The sequence below is a fragment of the Mycteria americana genome, chromosome 10 (assembly GCF_035582795.1).
Source record: "Mycteria americana isolate JAX WOST 10 ecotype Jacksonville Zoo and Gardens chromosome 10, USCA_MyAme_1.0, whole genome shotgun sequence".
Classification (NCBI taxonomy): Eukaryota; Metazoa; Chordata; class Aves; order Ciconiiformes; family Ciconiidae; genus Mycteria; species Mycteria americana.
The window spans coordinates 19,023,446-19,038,980 of NC_134374.1; the positions used below are offsets into that span (position 1 = coordinate 19,023,446).

Sequence of the window (15,535 nt, forward strand, 5' to 3'; positions counted from 1 at the left end):
GCACCCAGCACCAGCAGCGCTACCTCAACCAGCCAAGCCCCAGTCATGAGCCAAGGATGCCGAGATGCTGCCAGGCGTCCCACATCTCCAGGATGGCCCTGGGGGTACAAGCCCAGGCTGGGCACGACCCCTCACTCCAGCCCCGCACACTGCCAGGAAGCTCAGCGCCCGTCCCTGGGTAAGGGAGCTGTGCCAGAGCCGTGCCATGGGCAGGGAGCCACGCGTGGTTAATGATTGATGAAGTTTCCGTGCCGATATCACGGCCACATGCAACAATATTTGGGGCAACTGTTCACCCCCACACCTCTGATGGCAGGGCAGTGGCTGCACCCCAGCTGCCTTAGCCTGGCGCAGGGACAGAGCCCTGTCCCCAGCCCGATGGCCTTTCCCGGTTGCTCCTGTGCCTGTGCCGGCAGCCTGCCGGGACCAGTGGCAGTGCCAGCTTTTCAGGCAGCACGGGGCTGGGAAGCCTTTTGCAGAATTGGCTGTACCATGGCCGAAATGACTTGCTGGAAGCGTCAGTGCCTGTCTCTGTGCCTCGGGGTGGCACTGCCAGGGGACAGCCGGGCAGGGGACAGGAAGAGGCACGACCACGGGTGCTATAAATAGGGAAGCACCATGTGGTAGGCAGCCCTGGAGGCAGCGGCACGGCCTCCCCGAGGGGCAGCGAGAACTGGTCTCCCTCCGGCACCGACGGATTTCCAGAGGTCTCTGAGCACTTGGGGCCCTGCCGCTTTTAACACAAGTGTCCAAAATCCCCGGCAAAAGCAGCACCGGGGACCGGGAAACGTCCCGGGAGCCTGAGGCAGCTCCAGGTCACCCCTCCTGATGCACACAGACGTGCTCAACAGCCGGCAAAACCTCAAAATCTACCCCAGATCTGGTGAAACCCACACTCAACTCCGGAGAGGTGGCACGAGGGCCAAGCCCAGATCGATGGGCGTTTTGCCAGGCCTGGGTTCAGGTTACAGCACAGGCGGCTGGCCCTTCGCCCGCGCAGCCGGCCGGCCGGGGTGCAGCCGGAGCCCCTCTGCCAGCGCCGCGGGGACCCCCCCGGGCAGTGCCAGCGGGGACCCGCAGCAGCCGTCCGGGTTTCCTTGGTGACTGTTGCCAGGTGAGAAACTCTAAGGCAGAATTTATTATCTTGGCGGATAACCGGAGATGTTCCTCGCCGGAGCTGTTACCGGACCGTGCCCCGGCACCGTGCCGGGCTGGACCCTCTAGTGCCGCCGGTGCCAGCGGGAGCCCCCGAAGGAGGGCTGTGCCCAGGGCACCGGGGCTGCTCAGCCCCTGGCATCGCTTCCCGGAAGGCGGCATGTGTTTTGGGGCTATTTCTGCCCGCTGGAGTGTCGCAGGCGAGGGAAGGAGGCGAAACCACAGGGACCGTGGAGAAGCGCAGATGGACGCGGGCTGGCGGGCTGCCCTGCCTTGGCTTCCCTAGACCCCGTGAGTATGTGCCTGAGCCGGCATTGGGTACGCTGGGACCCCCCGCCTGGGACCCCTGGGGTGAGGAGCAGTGTGGGGGGATGATAGTGGCAGGGCTGGGGGAGCTTGCACACGGGGAACGACAGCTTGCGAGGGAAAGCAGTGGGCAGTGCAGAGCTATAGGAACTGCCTATAGCATTTACTGAGAGCCTTGAGCCAGGGTGCCACCAAAACCGAGGTGACGGCAAGGACCAAAAAGTCCCAGTGGAAATATTTACAAGCAAGCTGTCCTGCTTTGCTTGGGACCTCATCGTCCCTGCCCAAAAAAGCATCCGTGGTGGGGCGAGGACATGCACAGGCTTTGGGGAGGGACTCATCTTTCTGTTTAACGCATCGGACGACGGCAGCAGCATGGTAGATATGCAAATAGCCGCATCGTCCCTTTAAATCCCAGCACAGCTCTGGTGGCTAACGATAACCCCAGATCATACGAGCTCCTAAATCCCAAGAGCTAATTACAGGCAAACGCCCCGCGGTCAGGCTGGAAATGCAAGATAATTACAGCCTCTGCCGTGGAGACCTGTTGGTGATGAATTGGGGCACCGGGAATGTTTGCTGGCCAGCTGGTGTGGTGGCAGGGAGCGCGGCTGGTTTGCACCGTGGCCTCCGCGCCGGCGCAGAGGCCGCGGTGCAAATCAGCCGTGATCACTGCTGCCGGGCCAGCAACCATTTTGCAAGCTATTTTGGGCAAGGGAGGTTGTTTTTCTGGAGCGCTCTTTGCTCCCCCACTGTTGGTACCACCACCCTGCGGCGGACACAGAAGCAGGGGAGGAAGTGTGCTGGGAGCTGGTTGCTTTTCACCAGTTTCTGACTGGGTGGTTCCCAGCCAGAGCACACGTGAATTCATTGGAGAGGCTTGGATTTCAGCTCAAGGTCCGTGTCAAGGTTTGCTCTGCTCCCTTCCGCACGGGGAAGCTGCCAGCTCGCTCGGGCACCATGCACGCAGGTCAGTGATGCCCCTGCGATGGCTACAAGCCCTCCCCGGGCTCCTACAGTGGTTTTGCTGAGAGCATTACAGTGCTCCTGCTGCTTTGCTGCAGCAAAGCGTGGGGGAAAGGAGAGAGTAAGCCATCCCTCCTGCTGCCAGGATGCCCAGGTACACGCAGTCGCAGCCTGGCTAGGTTAGCACGCTGCCAGGGCTGTATACTTTTACAGCAGGTGGGACCGGGGGAATCAGTTAATTAAAAGTAATTTTAACCCTTCCTGCCTGGTTTAGTGTTACAGCATCACCTGCTGCCTGAGCTGGGACTGTAGCCAAAGAGGCAGGACTTCAAAATGTATAATTATCGCAAAGACCTATAAATGCACCCGAAGAAGGTAACTCTGCTTTCTTGTTTATGCCGTGAGGCATAATGAGGCATAATAACAATTTATGCCGTGAGGCAGCAGGGGCATGGCCCGTGCCAGAGGAGCACCCCGGCTCTGGCAGCACCAAGCCCGCGGTGGGCTCAGCACAGCCTCCAGCCTGCAGTGAGATTTAGAGGGATGAAGTCCTCAGGGCAGACACAAGTTTTTCTCCTAGCAGGATAAGGGAGAGAAGCTGGACGAGGAAACGGAGCGGCAAAAGCAGTCGCACGATGAAGCAAATGGAAAAAAATATTTCCCTAACCAGAAACTATTCCACAGACTGCTGGGGCAGGAAAAAATACAGCTGAGTTATTGAGAAAGCAATGCAAAATCCAAACAGTTTAGGTTGTGAAAACCAGTCATTTGCAAAGCTATTTCCAAACTAAGTAAAAAGTTCCCGGCTCACAGATTCCTGGGACCCCCCCAGCTGCCAGCCCTGCCGGTCAGGGCAGCACGGCTCCCTGTGTCCCCTGCTCGCTGCACGTCGAGCTGGGGAACACTTTGTGATTTCCACTTCATCCAGCACACGGGGTCTTTTGGGGATCGACACATCCCCACCATCGCTCCGTGCCGCACCAGCTGAATATTTAATCCTCAGCACAAAGTGGGGAGGTTGCAGACCCGAAAGGGCAGCGGGGGGGAGCACGGCCGTCCCCGCACCCTGAGCAGCTGCCTCCACCTCTGTGTGCAGGGCTATATTTGGGAAGCCAGCAGCGTGCGCTTGGCATGTCCCAGCGAGCGCTCTGGGAGCCATGTCTGCTCCAGGTCCTAGTGCAGTGGCAGTGCCTGGGGAGAGGAGAGCTTGCGGGAGCGTGCTGGCAGCTCTCCCCACCTGGGCTCTTTAAGGGCTCTGGCAAGGAGCTCCCTGCCATTTCCAAACAGCTTTTCTCTTCTCCTTTTACAGAAGCTGAGCCGCCAGGCAGGCATGTGTAAAGCAGACATGGCTATTTTCAGAGTGAGAGCCAGGGAGGGAGCCTGCTCCCACCCCACGTACAGCCTGGGTCCTCACACACAAATGCCCTCGTGCGTCCGCAGGCGTGCAAGGGGCTGGAAAAACTGCACGGCAAATCCTGCGTTTCCCACGGTGGGCAGCCACCGCTGCCATGGCCCTGTGTTCAAAGTGCGTTGTGTGAACACTGGGATTAAAAAAATAATGAAGGCTGGGATTAAGAAAATAATGAAGCTGGGATGCTCTCCAGCACAGGGCAGACTTTTGTGGGAACAGGAGAACTGACGTCTGCACGTGGTGGCAGGACTCGGGCCGGTGCCTTGGGCACCCCTGGGTGGGGGGAGACTCCTGAATGTTGGTGCCTGCAGCAAGGCACGGGGCAGGGACTTGGGCGGCACCGTGCCACCCTCGTGCGGGGAAAACAGTGTTTTCTCCTTCCCTCTGCCTTTCTCTCCTATTCCAGCTCCTGACAGTGAGGTCTGCAAAACACATGAGCTTCTAGGTGCTGCTGTAACATAAATAACCGGCCACCCATCTAAACCCCCCCACTTTCCTAAGTGGTCCTAGAGATGCCAGCACAGTCCCCCTCTGTTTGGCACCTTGGGTTATATCCAGATGGGCACTTCCATGGCAGTTTCGCATCGCCTTGGAGGTCACTTCACCCTGCCCAGCCCAGGGGCTGTTCTGCTCCTGGGAGGGCTCAGAGCAAGGGCCGGCCAGCAGCCGGGTGGGATGTCCCCAGCGCCCGGGCAGTCCCTCCCGGCTTGCCGCAGCTCTGGGTCGGCCGGCGGCTGTGTGACGGCAGTGTCACGGGGTGTCTGCGCAGCCCAAGCCATGCTGGGTTCGCAGGCAGAGGCGCAGGCGTTGAGCTGGCAGGTACAGGGAGTGGTGGAGGCAGCGGAGGCAGGATCGCTCGCTGATGCTATCTGTGAGACAGATCGCTTTTATGGTCTGCTGTTTACAGCGCTGAGCTGTGGACAGGTAGGGTTAGGCTTGAGGGGTGACTCACAGCGTGAACCAGAAAACAGCCCGCTGCCTCTCTGTGCTGGGGTCAGAAAATGGGATAATAACTGGTGCGGGAAGCGCTGTGAGGCTTCGTCCCTCCATTCCCCTGACGGCTGCCAGGGCTCCCGGACGCAGGACTGGAATTCTTGACTGCTTAAACAATTGCCTTTAAGGATTTCATCATGAAGCAGGGGAAGATGAAATTAAAAATATGATGAGTCCTCCGACTCACTAGGCATTGCTCAGCCAAGGGCTTGGTGACCTGCCAGACTCCTGGGGGATGCTTTTAATTTGGATAAATGGAAGTTGCATAAATGGTATAAATTGCACGTTGCTCTTGCTGCTAATACGGAGGTGTGGGCGCAGTTGGCAGCACCGCACGATGTGCCGTCACCGGCCGAGTGCCCAGCCAGGCTGTGTGCCGGGGCCGGCACAGCCATTGCCCGTGCACAGCTCCCACCCCGGGTGTCCGCAGGAGCCGCCCGGCTGGCGGACAGGCTCCTTCGCTTGGACAGCATTCCCTTTGCCCTCTGCCCTGCTAGGGTTTTTTTTTTTTGAGAGGCTGTTTTCCAAAAACAGCTTGAAAATATGTAAATGGCATACCAGAGCTGAGCGGTCACACGTAGGTCTCCCGTCCCCGCCGGTCAGGCCAGTCCCTATGAGCTCATGGTGTTTGTGGTTTCCCAAAGCAGCTGTTCAGCGTTGGAAGGAAAAGCGCTGAGCAGCTGCAGAGACCGGGATTGCTTCTGTGCGGGAGCTGCCGTCAGGGGAGACGTGGCCTCCAAGGTCTCAGGCGGTTTTATTCCCAGCTCAGCTGCCGATAAGCCCGATAGCTCTGGTAATGCTTCCAGCCCGGTAAAACGGGGGAAAGTGGGGCTTGGGGGGGTTTCATGCTTTTGGCTTGAAAAGCAAGGGCCAGGGCCAGGCAAGCAATGGACACAGCGTCCCTGCCATTAGCGTGGGCACCTCCTTGCGAGCCGGCCTGGCTGGCAAGGGATGAACACCGAGTGCCTTTTAAAAGTTACCTAAGACTTCCCGGTCTGCCTAAACCCGGGAAAATTGGCCGACCTCAAACAATCCTTGCCTTGTCCCATCTCTCCCAGCCAGCCGGCATGTGCCCAGGCCAGACTGAGTAATCTGGCAGGCAGCGCGCGCTCGGGCGAGACAGCTCGCGTGCATCGCCGCGCCGGCAGCTGCCTGCGCTCACACCGACACTCGTGGGGGAAAGGCAGGCAGGGCTGGTGCCGGGGGCCACCGCGCATGTTGGGCAGAGCAGGGAGCCCCACGGCCATCGATGTGGGAAGCAGCCCAGCCAGCCTTGTGTTCCCACTTCCACGCTGGTGACCGAGGTGTGGAGCTGAGCTGGCCTCCCCGGGCCTGGACCGCAGGTCGGACAGACAGGAGGGGAGGTGGGGCTGAGCAGCGGGCTCAGCGGTGTGAGGTCTGGCTCCATCAGGGAGTCCATACATCCCATCACCTTGAAAGCGGGTCCTTGAAGGCGATGGGAAAAGCACCCTGTTGCTCAGCTGTAGGCCAAGGTGGTCTTCACTACCTCCTATCCAGGTGCAGGAGCATCCAGGATGCGGGAGCCACATTTCCCCCGTAACATCCTACCCAAATCTTGAGGCCAGCCCTGCACACACACACCAGCCGCCCGCCGGACCCGAAGGGGTGCCCCTGCCGCAGCTCGGCTTGCATGATACTAAAATGCTCCCGGGCTTGGCAACACCCTTCCTCCCACGCGCCGCCCCACAAAGCACGGGGCCATGGGCTGGTGGGTGCCCTGGCCCAGCCCCACGCACCCTCCCTGGGGCTGGAGCTCGGGGTCAGCCCCTGGAGCTGGGGCGGCAGCGGGTGCAGGCAGCGCTCTGGCAGGTGGCTGGCAAAAGCCACAGGCCTGGCTGTGGGCAGGGCTGGCACCCACACTGGCATCCCCTCCTGCCCCATGGCGGGACCCCGCTGTCCCTGGGGCTGCCTGACACCTCTCCCCTGGGGGGACCCCCCATGTTGCTGCACCTTGGGGTGCTTGCAGCTGCCAGGGCCCATTTTGGCCAGGACTTGGCGGAGGGGTCCCAGGGAGGACCCCAGAGGCTCGGGGGCACACAGGGTGTAGCATGAGGGCTGGCGGGGCTCTGGCTGGGGCAGTGGGGGGTCCCAGGGTGGGTGCTGCAGGGGGGTCCTGGGCTGGCAGGGTGGTCCTGGAGTGTGGGGCCTGGCCATGTTGGGGGTGTCCTGAGGCATGGGTTCCTGGCAGAGACGGGGAGTCCTGGGGTGGAGGATCCTGGGCAAAGATGGGGGTGTTGGGGCAGGGGTGCAAGTGGGGGTGTCCGGGGGCAGGGGCCTCCACGCCGGGTGAGGACCTGGGCACAGCGGCGGGGGGGTCCCGGGGCAGGGGGGTGGCGGGGATGCCTGGCCGGGGGACCCCGGGATGGAGGTCCCGCCCCTGTACCCGTCGGGGCGGGCCCGGAGCGCTGCCGGTGCGGCCCGCCCCCGCCGCGCCGGGGCTCGGCTCGGCTCGGCGGGGCTCTGCTCGGCGGGGCTCTGCTCGGCGGGGCTCGGCGGGGCTCGTCTCGGCGGGGCTCGTCTCGGCTCGGCTCGGCTCGGCTCGGCGGGCCCGGCCAGCGCTGCCCGTCGGGCGCCGTGCGGCGGGGACAGCCCGCCCCGCCCCGCCCCGCCCCGCCCGCAGCGCGGCTCCTCTCTCCGCTGCAGCCCGGGATGGCGGCGCGGCGGGGCTGAGCCGCCGGGCCGGGCCGGGCCGGGCCGGGGCCGGGATGGACGGCCCGAGCGGGGGCTGCCCGCCCGCCGCCACCGCCGCCCCGTCGCGGGCGAAGCTGCCGCTCGGCATCGTCTTCTCGACGGCCCTCTTCTGCGGGGAGGGGGCGGCGGCCGCCGTCCTCTGCCTCTCCTACGGCCACTCCGAGGACCGCTTCTGGCTGGCGCTCACCGTCTTCTTCGTGCTCTGCCCCTCCGTCCTGGTGCAGCTCACCCTCATCTTCGTGCACCGCGACCTCAGCCGCGACCGCCCCCTCGTCCTGCTCATGCACCTGCTCCAGCTCGGGCCCCTCATCAGGTGAGCGCGGCAGGGGGACCCCCGGCAGGGACGCGGGGACCCCCGGCAGGGACGCGGGGACCCTCGGCAGAGAACGCGGGGCCCCCCGGCAGGGATGCGGGGACCCCCGGCAGAGAACGCGGGCCCCCCCGGCAGGGATGCGGGGCCCTCGGCAGAGGACCCGGGGACCCTCGGCAGGGACGCGGGGACCCTCGGCAGAGAACGCGGAGCCCCCCGGCAGGGATGCGGGGACCCTCGGCAGAGGACCCGGGGACCCTCGGCAGGGACGCGGGGACCCCGGCGGGTCCCGCGGGCGCCGGGTGAGAGCAGGGACCGGGGGCCGGCGGGGCGGGGCGCTCCGGGCACTGGCTGCCAGCAGAAACCCGTACGTGCAGCAAAGCCGGGAGCGCCCGGAGCTGCTCCCACCGGCTCCCCGACCCCCTCCTCCGGGGGCACCGCTGCTCCCGCCCCGCGGGGGCCTTCTGCTCGGCCACCCCTGCCCGGCGGTGCCGCGGTCCTGCCGGGGGGTGCTGCCGGCTCCCCGGCCTGCGGGACCCCTGCTCTGGGCAGGACCCGGCTCTGCCAGCCTGTTGCATCTCAGCTGCTGAAAAGGTTCTTCGCAGGGTCGCTTCCTGCAGCCAGCGTTTCCCTCTGCCTTTGGGTTTCGCCATCATCTTGCCTAGGCTGGGAGCACAGATGCAAATCCCGGCTGGGGTGCTTGGGGGTGAATAGGAACAGGGGTTCTGCCCCCTGGAAAAGGTCTCCGGGCCTGGGACAGGGAGGGGTTACCGGACATGGAGGAGAGGAACTGGCTGCAGGAGCGGGGCTGGCATGGGAGCTGGGGGACCACCGGACCCCTCCGGGGAGAGGAGGGTGAGGGGGTGGAAGTTGCACAAGCGGGAGAGGTGCTGATCTCTCACTCCTTGGGAATGCTGCAGTGCCTCCCTGAGCTGCCGTCGCCCCGGGCCATCCCGCTCGGCAAGAGGGGTGCAGCGAGCGGCACAGCAGAGCTGCCATCTCCGCAGAGCTCCCTCCCCAAGGGCATGCTGGCAGCCATGCTTCGGGGCACGCTGTACACGCAGAGCTGCAAAACCACCGCAGCCTGCACCGCGCTTCCTCCATCACCGGAAACAAGCAGGGTGCTGGGGGTGTCCTTGTCACCACAGTTCGTCTTCGCAGGCGGCCGGGGAGCCTCATCTCGCACCGCCAGCCGTTGGAAGGGCTGCGGGTCCACCTCAGCCCGCGCTGGCCCACAGTGGTGTCGCAGCTCTCACCACACCGACTATGGCTGTCTGAGATGGTTATGATGGTGCTTGGCTGCTTGCAAGTGCCAGCCAGAGCCGCTCGCAGGAGCTGCTTCTGTTGGCTCCTCAGGCTGGAGATGGAGCCCAGGCTGTTGAGGGGGCCAGCTGGGACTGCCCTTGAAGCCAGGCCTTTTGGATGGAACCATTTTCTCGTTAGACTTTGCAACGAGCCACGAGCGCTGGCCTGATCTGGCAAGAGAATTTATCCAAAAACGTCATTCCATTTGGGTCTGAAACAGAGCAACTTCTGCTGTCCTAATGAATACTCATAAATAATTACGTCCTGTTGGTCCCAGAGCCAGCTTGTCCCCGGGCAGGAGCCAAGCCTGTTGGATGGGTCCTCCTCTGCTGATTGCCTCTGGCCCACGCACACCCACCTGTATGGCTGTGTGCGGAGGGGCCGGGGGTCCCGCTGCCCGCTGGCCTTGCAGCGGGGAGCAGCGTGGGAGAAACCCGCCTCCTCGGCCCGCGCGTTAGCATACCCCGTGGGGAGGGGGCTGCGGAAGCGCTGCCTTATCTGCCCATGTCACACCCGGCTCCACGCTGCGCTCCCCTTCCTGCTGTCCCCACCAAGAAGGAAGCGTAGAAGACTTCTGCTCAAGAAGGGAGATCAAAGATAATATCAGAAAGCTCTCTTGCCTCTGCTTAGAGGAAGAGATGCGTTTCTTGTGCCAGTGGGGAAAACAGAGCCCGAGGGTGATTAACACCTTCCTGTAGCTCTAGCTCCCAGCAGAGCTGAAGTTTCCATACCCTGCATGCTGCACCTCTTGCAGCAGTTGTTGCACACCTCGCTGGGGCAGTTGTTGTCCCCCTGCCCCAGACGCTTCACCCTGAGCGCCAGAGCAGAGGAGCAGCCGCCGGGCATCCCCGGGTCCTGGTGTGACCCTGCCCTCATCCTGACACATCCCAGGGCCAGGGGCTGCCCGCAGCGCTGCTGAACAGTTGCCCAAATCAGTTGGGCTGCGCCTGGCAGGAGCAGGGTCTGGCCGGCACCGGACGAGCGGGGGCTGGAGGCGCAGGGAGCGGGGCCGGGGGGCAGCGGGGAGGCTGGCGGGGTGACAGCTGCCGCGTCCCCGCAGGTGCGTGGAGGCCCTGGTGGTGTACTGCTGGTCGGGGAAGGAGGAGGAGCCCTACGTCACCATCACCCGCAAGCGGCGGCTGCGGAAAGGCTACGAGGTGGAGATGGAGCAGGAGGTGGGCCACTCGGTGCGCCGGCTGGCCACGCACCGCAACGCCTTCAAACGCATGGCGGTCATCCAGGCCTTCCTGGGCTCCACCCCACAGCTCACCCTCCAGCTCTACATCAGCGTCCTGGAGAAGTATGTCCCCGCCGCCCGAGGTAAGGGTGCCTGGCACTTGGGCTCCCCCGGGGCCGTGCAGGCAGGACCCCACAGGGCACGGTGGCAGCTCCTTAGCCGCGTGTGCCGGTGTGGCATCCGAACAAAGCTCTGGGGGTTGCTGGGAGCACAGCTGCCACCGGACTCCCCTAAATGTGAAGCGCAACCCGCAGAGGTTGGGCAACTCATCTGTCTCCTGGTTTGCTTTTCCCACGCCCAGCACTCTGCTTTCCAGCGTGGAGTGAGGCTGGGGAGAGTGGGAAGAGCTGGCTGTGACCAAGGCGCCAGGCTCTGCTCCCAGCCCTGGTGCTTGCAGACGTCTGCCCTACGGAGCCGTGCCATCTGCCTGGTGCCCTGTCCCGTAATGATGCCGTGCCCCTGCCCCAGGCTGCTCCAGTCTGCGTTAGTTACTGGGTTTTTCAGGCTAGCTGCGGGCTCTGCCTTTCCCATGCTCCCTCTGTTGGATCTATTTCTGTGCCTTTCCCAACAGCCGGAACTCCCAGCCCAGCACTCCCAGGCTCCCTCGCCTGCTTCCAGGGTGTTGATGTGCTCAGGGGCTGGATATGCCCGAGCAAGCTTTTAACTCCCGCTTCAGCGTGCCGCCGAGCCGGGCGCGCAGGAGTGCTCTTGCACCTTGCAGTTGTAGCGCCCGGTGAAGGAGCTGCCCTCGCCAACCCTCTCCTGGCTGTGCTGGGAGCACAGGCCTTGCCCTCTGTGCCCGTGGCAGGCGCGCGGAAAGGGGAACACGGGAGATGCCCCATAGAAACCCCCTCCTCGGCCATGGCCCCCTGCGAGGGCATTTTGGGGAGCAGGAACAGCAGAGGCAGGAGGATGAGCCCGGCGCTCCTCCAGCAGCAGATGCGGGAAGGAAATTCTGGTTGACAAGTTTTGGGTCATTCCCTCGCAGCTTGGGTGTCTCAGCTCAGCCCCACAGCGTGCAGCTCCTGCCGCCGGCACAGCGTGACTGGGACCAGCTGCATGCTTCCCTTTTTCTCTGTCCCGGTTTTCCTGGGCGCACTGAATGCGAGCAGCTGCCGGTTGTTCCCTATGAATGACCCTGGCTTTACAGCCCCCGGGTGCTCCCGGGGTGAATGGTGGGCTACGGGGGTGCGGCTCTTGGCCCGGGTGAGGGCAGAGGGACGCTTGCAGCACAGACCGTGCCCCGCTCGCCCTTGAGCGGCATTTCTTGCACAGGGCAGGGGGGTTCGTTCCTGGTTCAAGCACAGGAGCAGCCCCAGTTTGGCAAAGGCTTCTGGTTTATTGGTGTAGGGACAAAATCTGGGAGCAGAGCCTCCTGCTGCCTGCAGTGCTCCCCCACAGCCACCCCATCGCAGGGTCTGTCACCACCAGCCACGAGCTGTCCCAGCAGTGCTCACACTGAGCCTCCTGCTGCAAGTCCTGGTGCTTGGCACCCTGCACTTGGCACCCAGGGTTGGCACCCCATGCTTTGCACCCGGAGTTGGCACCCCACGCTTTGAACGCAGGGCAGCAGAGAGGCCGGGCACACAGCCCGGTCCCCGGCACTGCCTGACTCCCCTGCCCTCTCCCTCTGCAGCCGTCCTCATGGGCATCTGCCTGGTGTCGGTCACCTATGGCGCGCTCATCTGCAATATCCTGGCCATCCAGGTCAAGTACGATGACTACAAGGTCCAGCTGCGGCCACTGGCCTTCCTCTGCATTGTGCTGTGGCGCAGCCTGGAGATCTCCACCCGCATAGCCGTCCTTGTGCTCTTCAGCACCGTCTTCAAGCACTGGATCATCCCCATCGCCCTGGCCAACCTGCTGGTGGTCTTCTTCTTGCCCTGGGTGCAGTTCTGGCGGAGCGGCACCCGCCTGCCTGACAACATCGAGAAGAACTTCAGCCGGGTGGGCACGGTGGTGGTGCTCTGCGCCTTCACCCTCCTCTACGCCAGCATCAACATGTTCTGCTGGTCAGCCGTGCAGCTCAAGCTGGCCGACCGGGACCTCATCGACAAGTCGCAGAACTGGGGCCGCCTGGCCGTGTACTACGTGGCCCGGCTGGCGGAGAACACGGCCCTTGTCATCCTCTGGTACTTCTTCAAGACGGATGTCTACGAGAACATCTGCACCCCGCTGCTGGTGGTGCAGCTGCTCCTTGGCTACTGCCTGGGCATCTACTTCATGCTCCTCTTCTTCCAGTACCTGCACCCCTGCCGCCAGCTCTTCCGGCACAATGTCGCCGACTTCCTGCACTGCGTCTGCTGCCACCGGCACCTGCCGGGGACCCCTCTGCGCCTCCAGGCGCCCCACGAGCCCGGCGTGAGGCACAGCATCGTCTGAGGCATGGCCAGCACCCGGCTCCTCCAGCCGGCTACGGACACGGGGACAGGCAGCGCCGGGCTGTGCTGGCAGCCGGAGGGGGCTCGCGGCACAAGCTGTACCAGAGGCGGGCGCTCCCTGGCCCTGCAGTGGCAGCGGGTCCCAGCGTGTCCCCGCGGTGGCAGGGGGACAGGAGCATGCCCGCCTGCCCGGGACCGTGCTCATGGACACGAAGGACTTATGGGGTGCCCACACCACCTGCCGCGGTAGGCTGGCTGCCATGCGGCACACAGCCCCTGGGGTGCCCCGACACCCTCGGCCACCCGCTGTGGTACGCACGGTGACCTCGGGGCCACGGGTGCCGGCGGGACTGTTTGAAGCAGTAAAGAAACTTTGCTGTGTCTGCGTGTCTGGGTGCTGGCGGGTGGCAGGTGACTCACGTGGAGGGCGGGGACCGTCCCGCCGGGGCTGGCATGGGCGCGCACACCCGCAGCCCACGTAGCCCTCGCGCTCATGGGCACCGAGCTGGGGCTGCGCCAGCGGGAAGTGGGGATATGAGGAGCCCTGCGATGGAGCCGATAAGATGCAGGAGCATGGCGGGATGGGGGCCAGCCTTATCCTGCGCCTCTGCCAGCATAGCGCCGGCTCCGGGCCGGGAGCAACCCAGCATACCAGCACGGAGCAATCCTGCCCAACCTGTTCCTCCAGGCAGGAGGCCCTCGTACCAGTTGCCGTTCTCAGCAGGAGCGGTGGGTGCCGCAGCGCTGGGCACCACGGGGCTCGGGAGCCTGCAGCAGAGGGCAGGCAGGAAAGGAAGGGTGGCTGGCACAGCGATGGTGATGCTGATGGGACCCAGGGGTGTGATCCTCACCCCAAACCAGGACTGTGACTCCCCCCACTCCTCCCCCACGCAACTATTTGGGGGGTGAGCTCAGTTTGGAGGGTGCTGGGTGCCAAGCTGAGGGTGCTGAGCACCCCGGGGTGCCCACAGAGGTGCAGCACTGCTGGTGCTCGTGCGCTGGGTGCTCAGTCTTAATTCACCCTCCCTGGGGTGGATCTCCAGGCTGGATCCTGGCACGTGCCCTCGGGATGCTTCTCCTCCCCCGGCAGTTTTCTTGTCAAACTGGGGCAGCGGAGGCTGGCGAGGGATGCCAGGGAGGCCGGGTAGGGGCACATCTGCTGAGCCAGGCACAGGACGGACCCTCCGCAACTTCCTCCCACCAGGAAATTCCTACCTTAAAAAAAGCCCATTTTTGTCCACAAATATTGCAAAAAAATTTGAGGAGCAGCCTGAAGCCCTGCAGCGCCTGGCTGCGGGGCCGCAGGGGACCCCTCAGTCGGGGGCCGTGCCCGGCCGGCGCAGGGAGCTGGTTTCGGGGCCGACTGATAGGGTCAACCCTGCCTTCCTGGAAGGTGGCCTTTGAAACCACCCGGCATTTCCTCCAAGGCTTCTCAGGGGAAAGTCCCCGCGGTGCCATTCCCACAGCTGGGGCTGCCGCACCGCCTGCTGCCTCCATAAAACGGCGGGCAGCGGCAGGCAGCGGCAGGCGTGGGCAGGCGGACGCAGGGACATCGCACCATGGGCAACTGGCTGGTCAACCACTGGTTCTCGGCCACCGTCCTCGTGAGTGTGTGGGGCTGGGGGGCTCATCCACCAGGAGGGGCTGGGGCCGTGCCGGGGGTTATGGGGGGCACGGTCTGGGCACGGCCCCGAGGGGCTCGTGGGGGAAATGGGGGCTGACGGGCTGTCCCGGGGCTGGGCCGTAGGAAGGGACAAGCATCCCCTCTGCTCAGCCAACCCACAGAGCCCCAGCGGCCGGGGAGGGATGGGGTTCAGAAAACTTAAGGAAAACACAACTCAAAGGAAAGAGGGGTCCCGCTGCATAACTTAGAAATGCCGCTGCTTTGCCTGGCCACTTTGGCTGGGAGCGTCCCGCCTGCCTCTTCTCCCCATGCGACAGCAGGAGGCTCTTGCGAGAGCCCGCCCCGGGGCGAGGAGCCCACCCCAAAGGGAGGATCTGCCGGTGCCCTGCTGCGGCATTGCTGGTGTAAGAGGGCTTGCCCGGCTGGCACAGCATCAGCTGCTTGGTGCTGCGTGAGGAGCTGCAAAAATGGGGGTTTGCAGAAAGTTGGGTTATTTTCATTTTTTAAATTACTTTTAAAAAAGAAAAAAAACCAATGCAAGGCAGAGTGGTTTTGGGGGCTCTGCAAAAAATCGATAGCTGTGAGAGGGGCCAGTGTGGGGTGCAGCAGGGGCCGGCAGCGTGGTGGGGCTGGGTGAGTCAGCTCCCTGCAAAGTTTCCTCCTCCCAGAGTCTTCCCCACGCAGCCCCGCTCAGCCCTGACCACCCTCCGGATCTGCCCTCCCGCCATGCAGGCGTTGCCTGCGCCCGTCTTTCCTTCTTCCTCGTGTATGGGTGATGCACAGGGCCGTGGGTGACAAGACAGTTATTTTGCAAGACTCCCACACCTCTTCCCACCTTTGGCCCCGTGTCCCAACCTGGTGCGTGCTGCCGCAGCTCATAAGGAAGCAGGAGGGGACGCGCTGTCCTGATGCCCTCCGGCTGCACCCACACCTGAGTGCTGCGGGGTGAGGGGGGTCCCGGGCCAGGGTCCCTCACGAGGCCGCGGCTTTCCCCCACAGGCGGCCTGGCTGGGCATCAACATCTTCCTCTTCACGTACTACTTTCTGTTCTTCGACCGGGACGAACGGTACTTCTACACCAGGGCTATCCTTGGGGTAAGGTGCTCCCCTGAGGCATCCTGCCTGCCCAGGCACG

At 63.8% G+C, this 15,535-nt stretch overlaps 1 protein-coding gene across 1 annotated transcript; it reads left to right on the forward strand.

Annotated features, from left to right (window-relative positions):
* Window positions 1-1,123: 1,123 nt before the first annotated feature.
* XKRX (XK related X-linked) lies at window positions 1,124-13,135 on the forward strand. The gene is made up of 4 exons (XM_075513273.1): window positions 1,124-1,446; window positions 7,496-7,856; window positions 10,219-10,478; window positions 12,032-13,135. Exons 2-4 carry the CDS (start codon window positions 7,558-7,560, stop codon window positions 12,775-12,777), a joined length of 1,305 nt encoding a protein of 434 aa, XP_075369388.1. The 5' UTR covers window positions 1,124-1,446; window positions 7,496-7,557; the 3' UTR covers window positions 12,778-13,135.
* The last annotated feature ends 2,400 nt before the right edge of the window (window positions 13,136-15,535 follow it).

What these genes read in the sequence shown, in the direction of transcription:
- XKRX (XM_075513273.1), top strand. Translation starts at nt 7,558, where the DNA reads ATGGACGGCCCGAGCGGGGGCTGCCCGCCCGCCGCCACCGCCGCCCCG. An exon ending in CAGCTCGGGCCCCTCATCAG is followed by an intron (nt 7,857 to 10,218) that starts GTGAGCGCGGCA and finishes GCGTCCCCGCAG; the next exon opens with GTGCGTGGAGGCCCTGGTGG. An exon ending in GTATGTCCCCGCCGCCCGAG is followed by an intron (nt 10,479 to 12,031) that starts GTAAGGGTGCCT and finishes CTCCCTCTGCAG; the next exon opens with CCGTCCTCATGGGCATCTGC.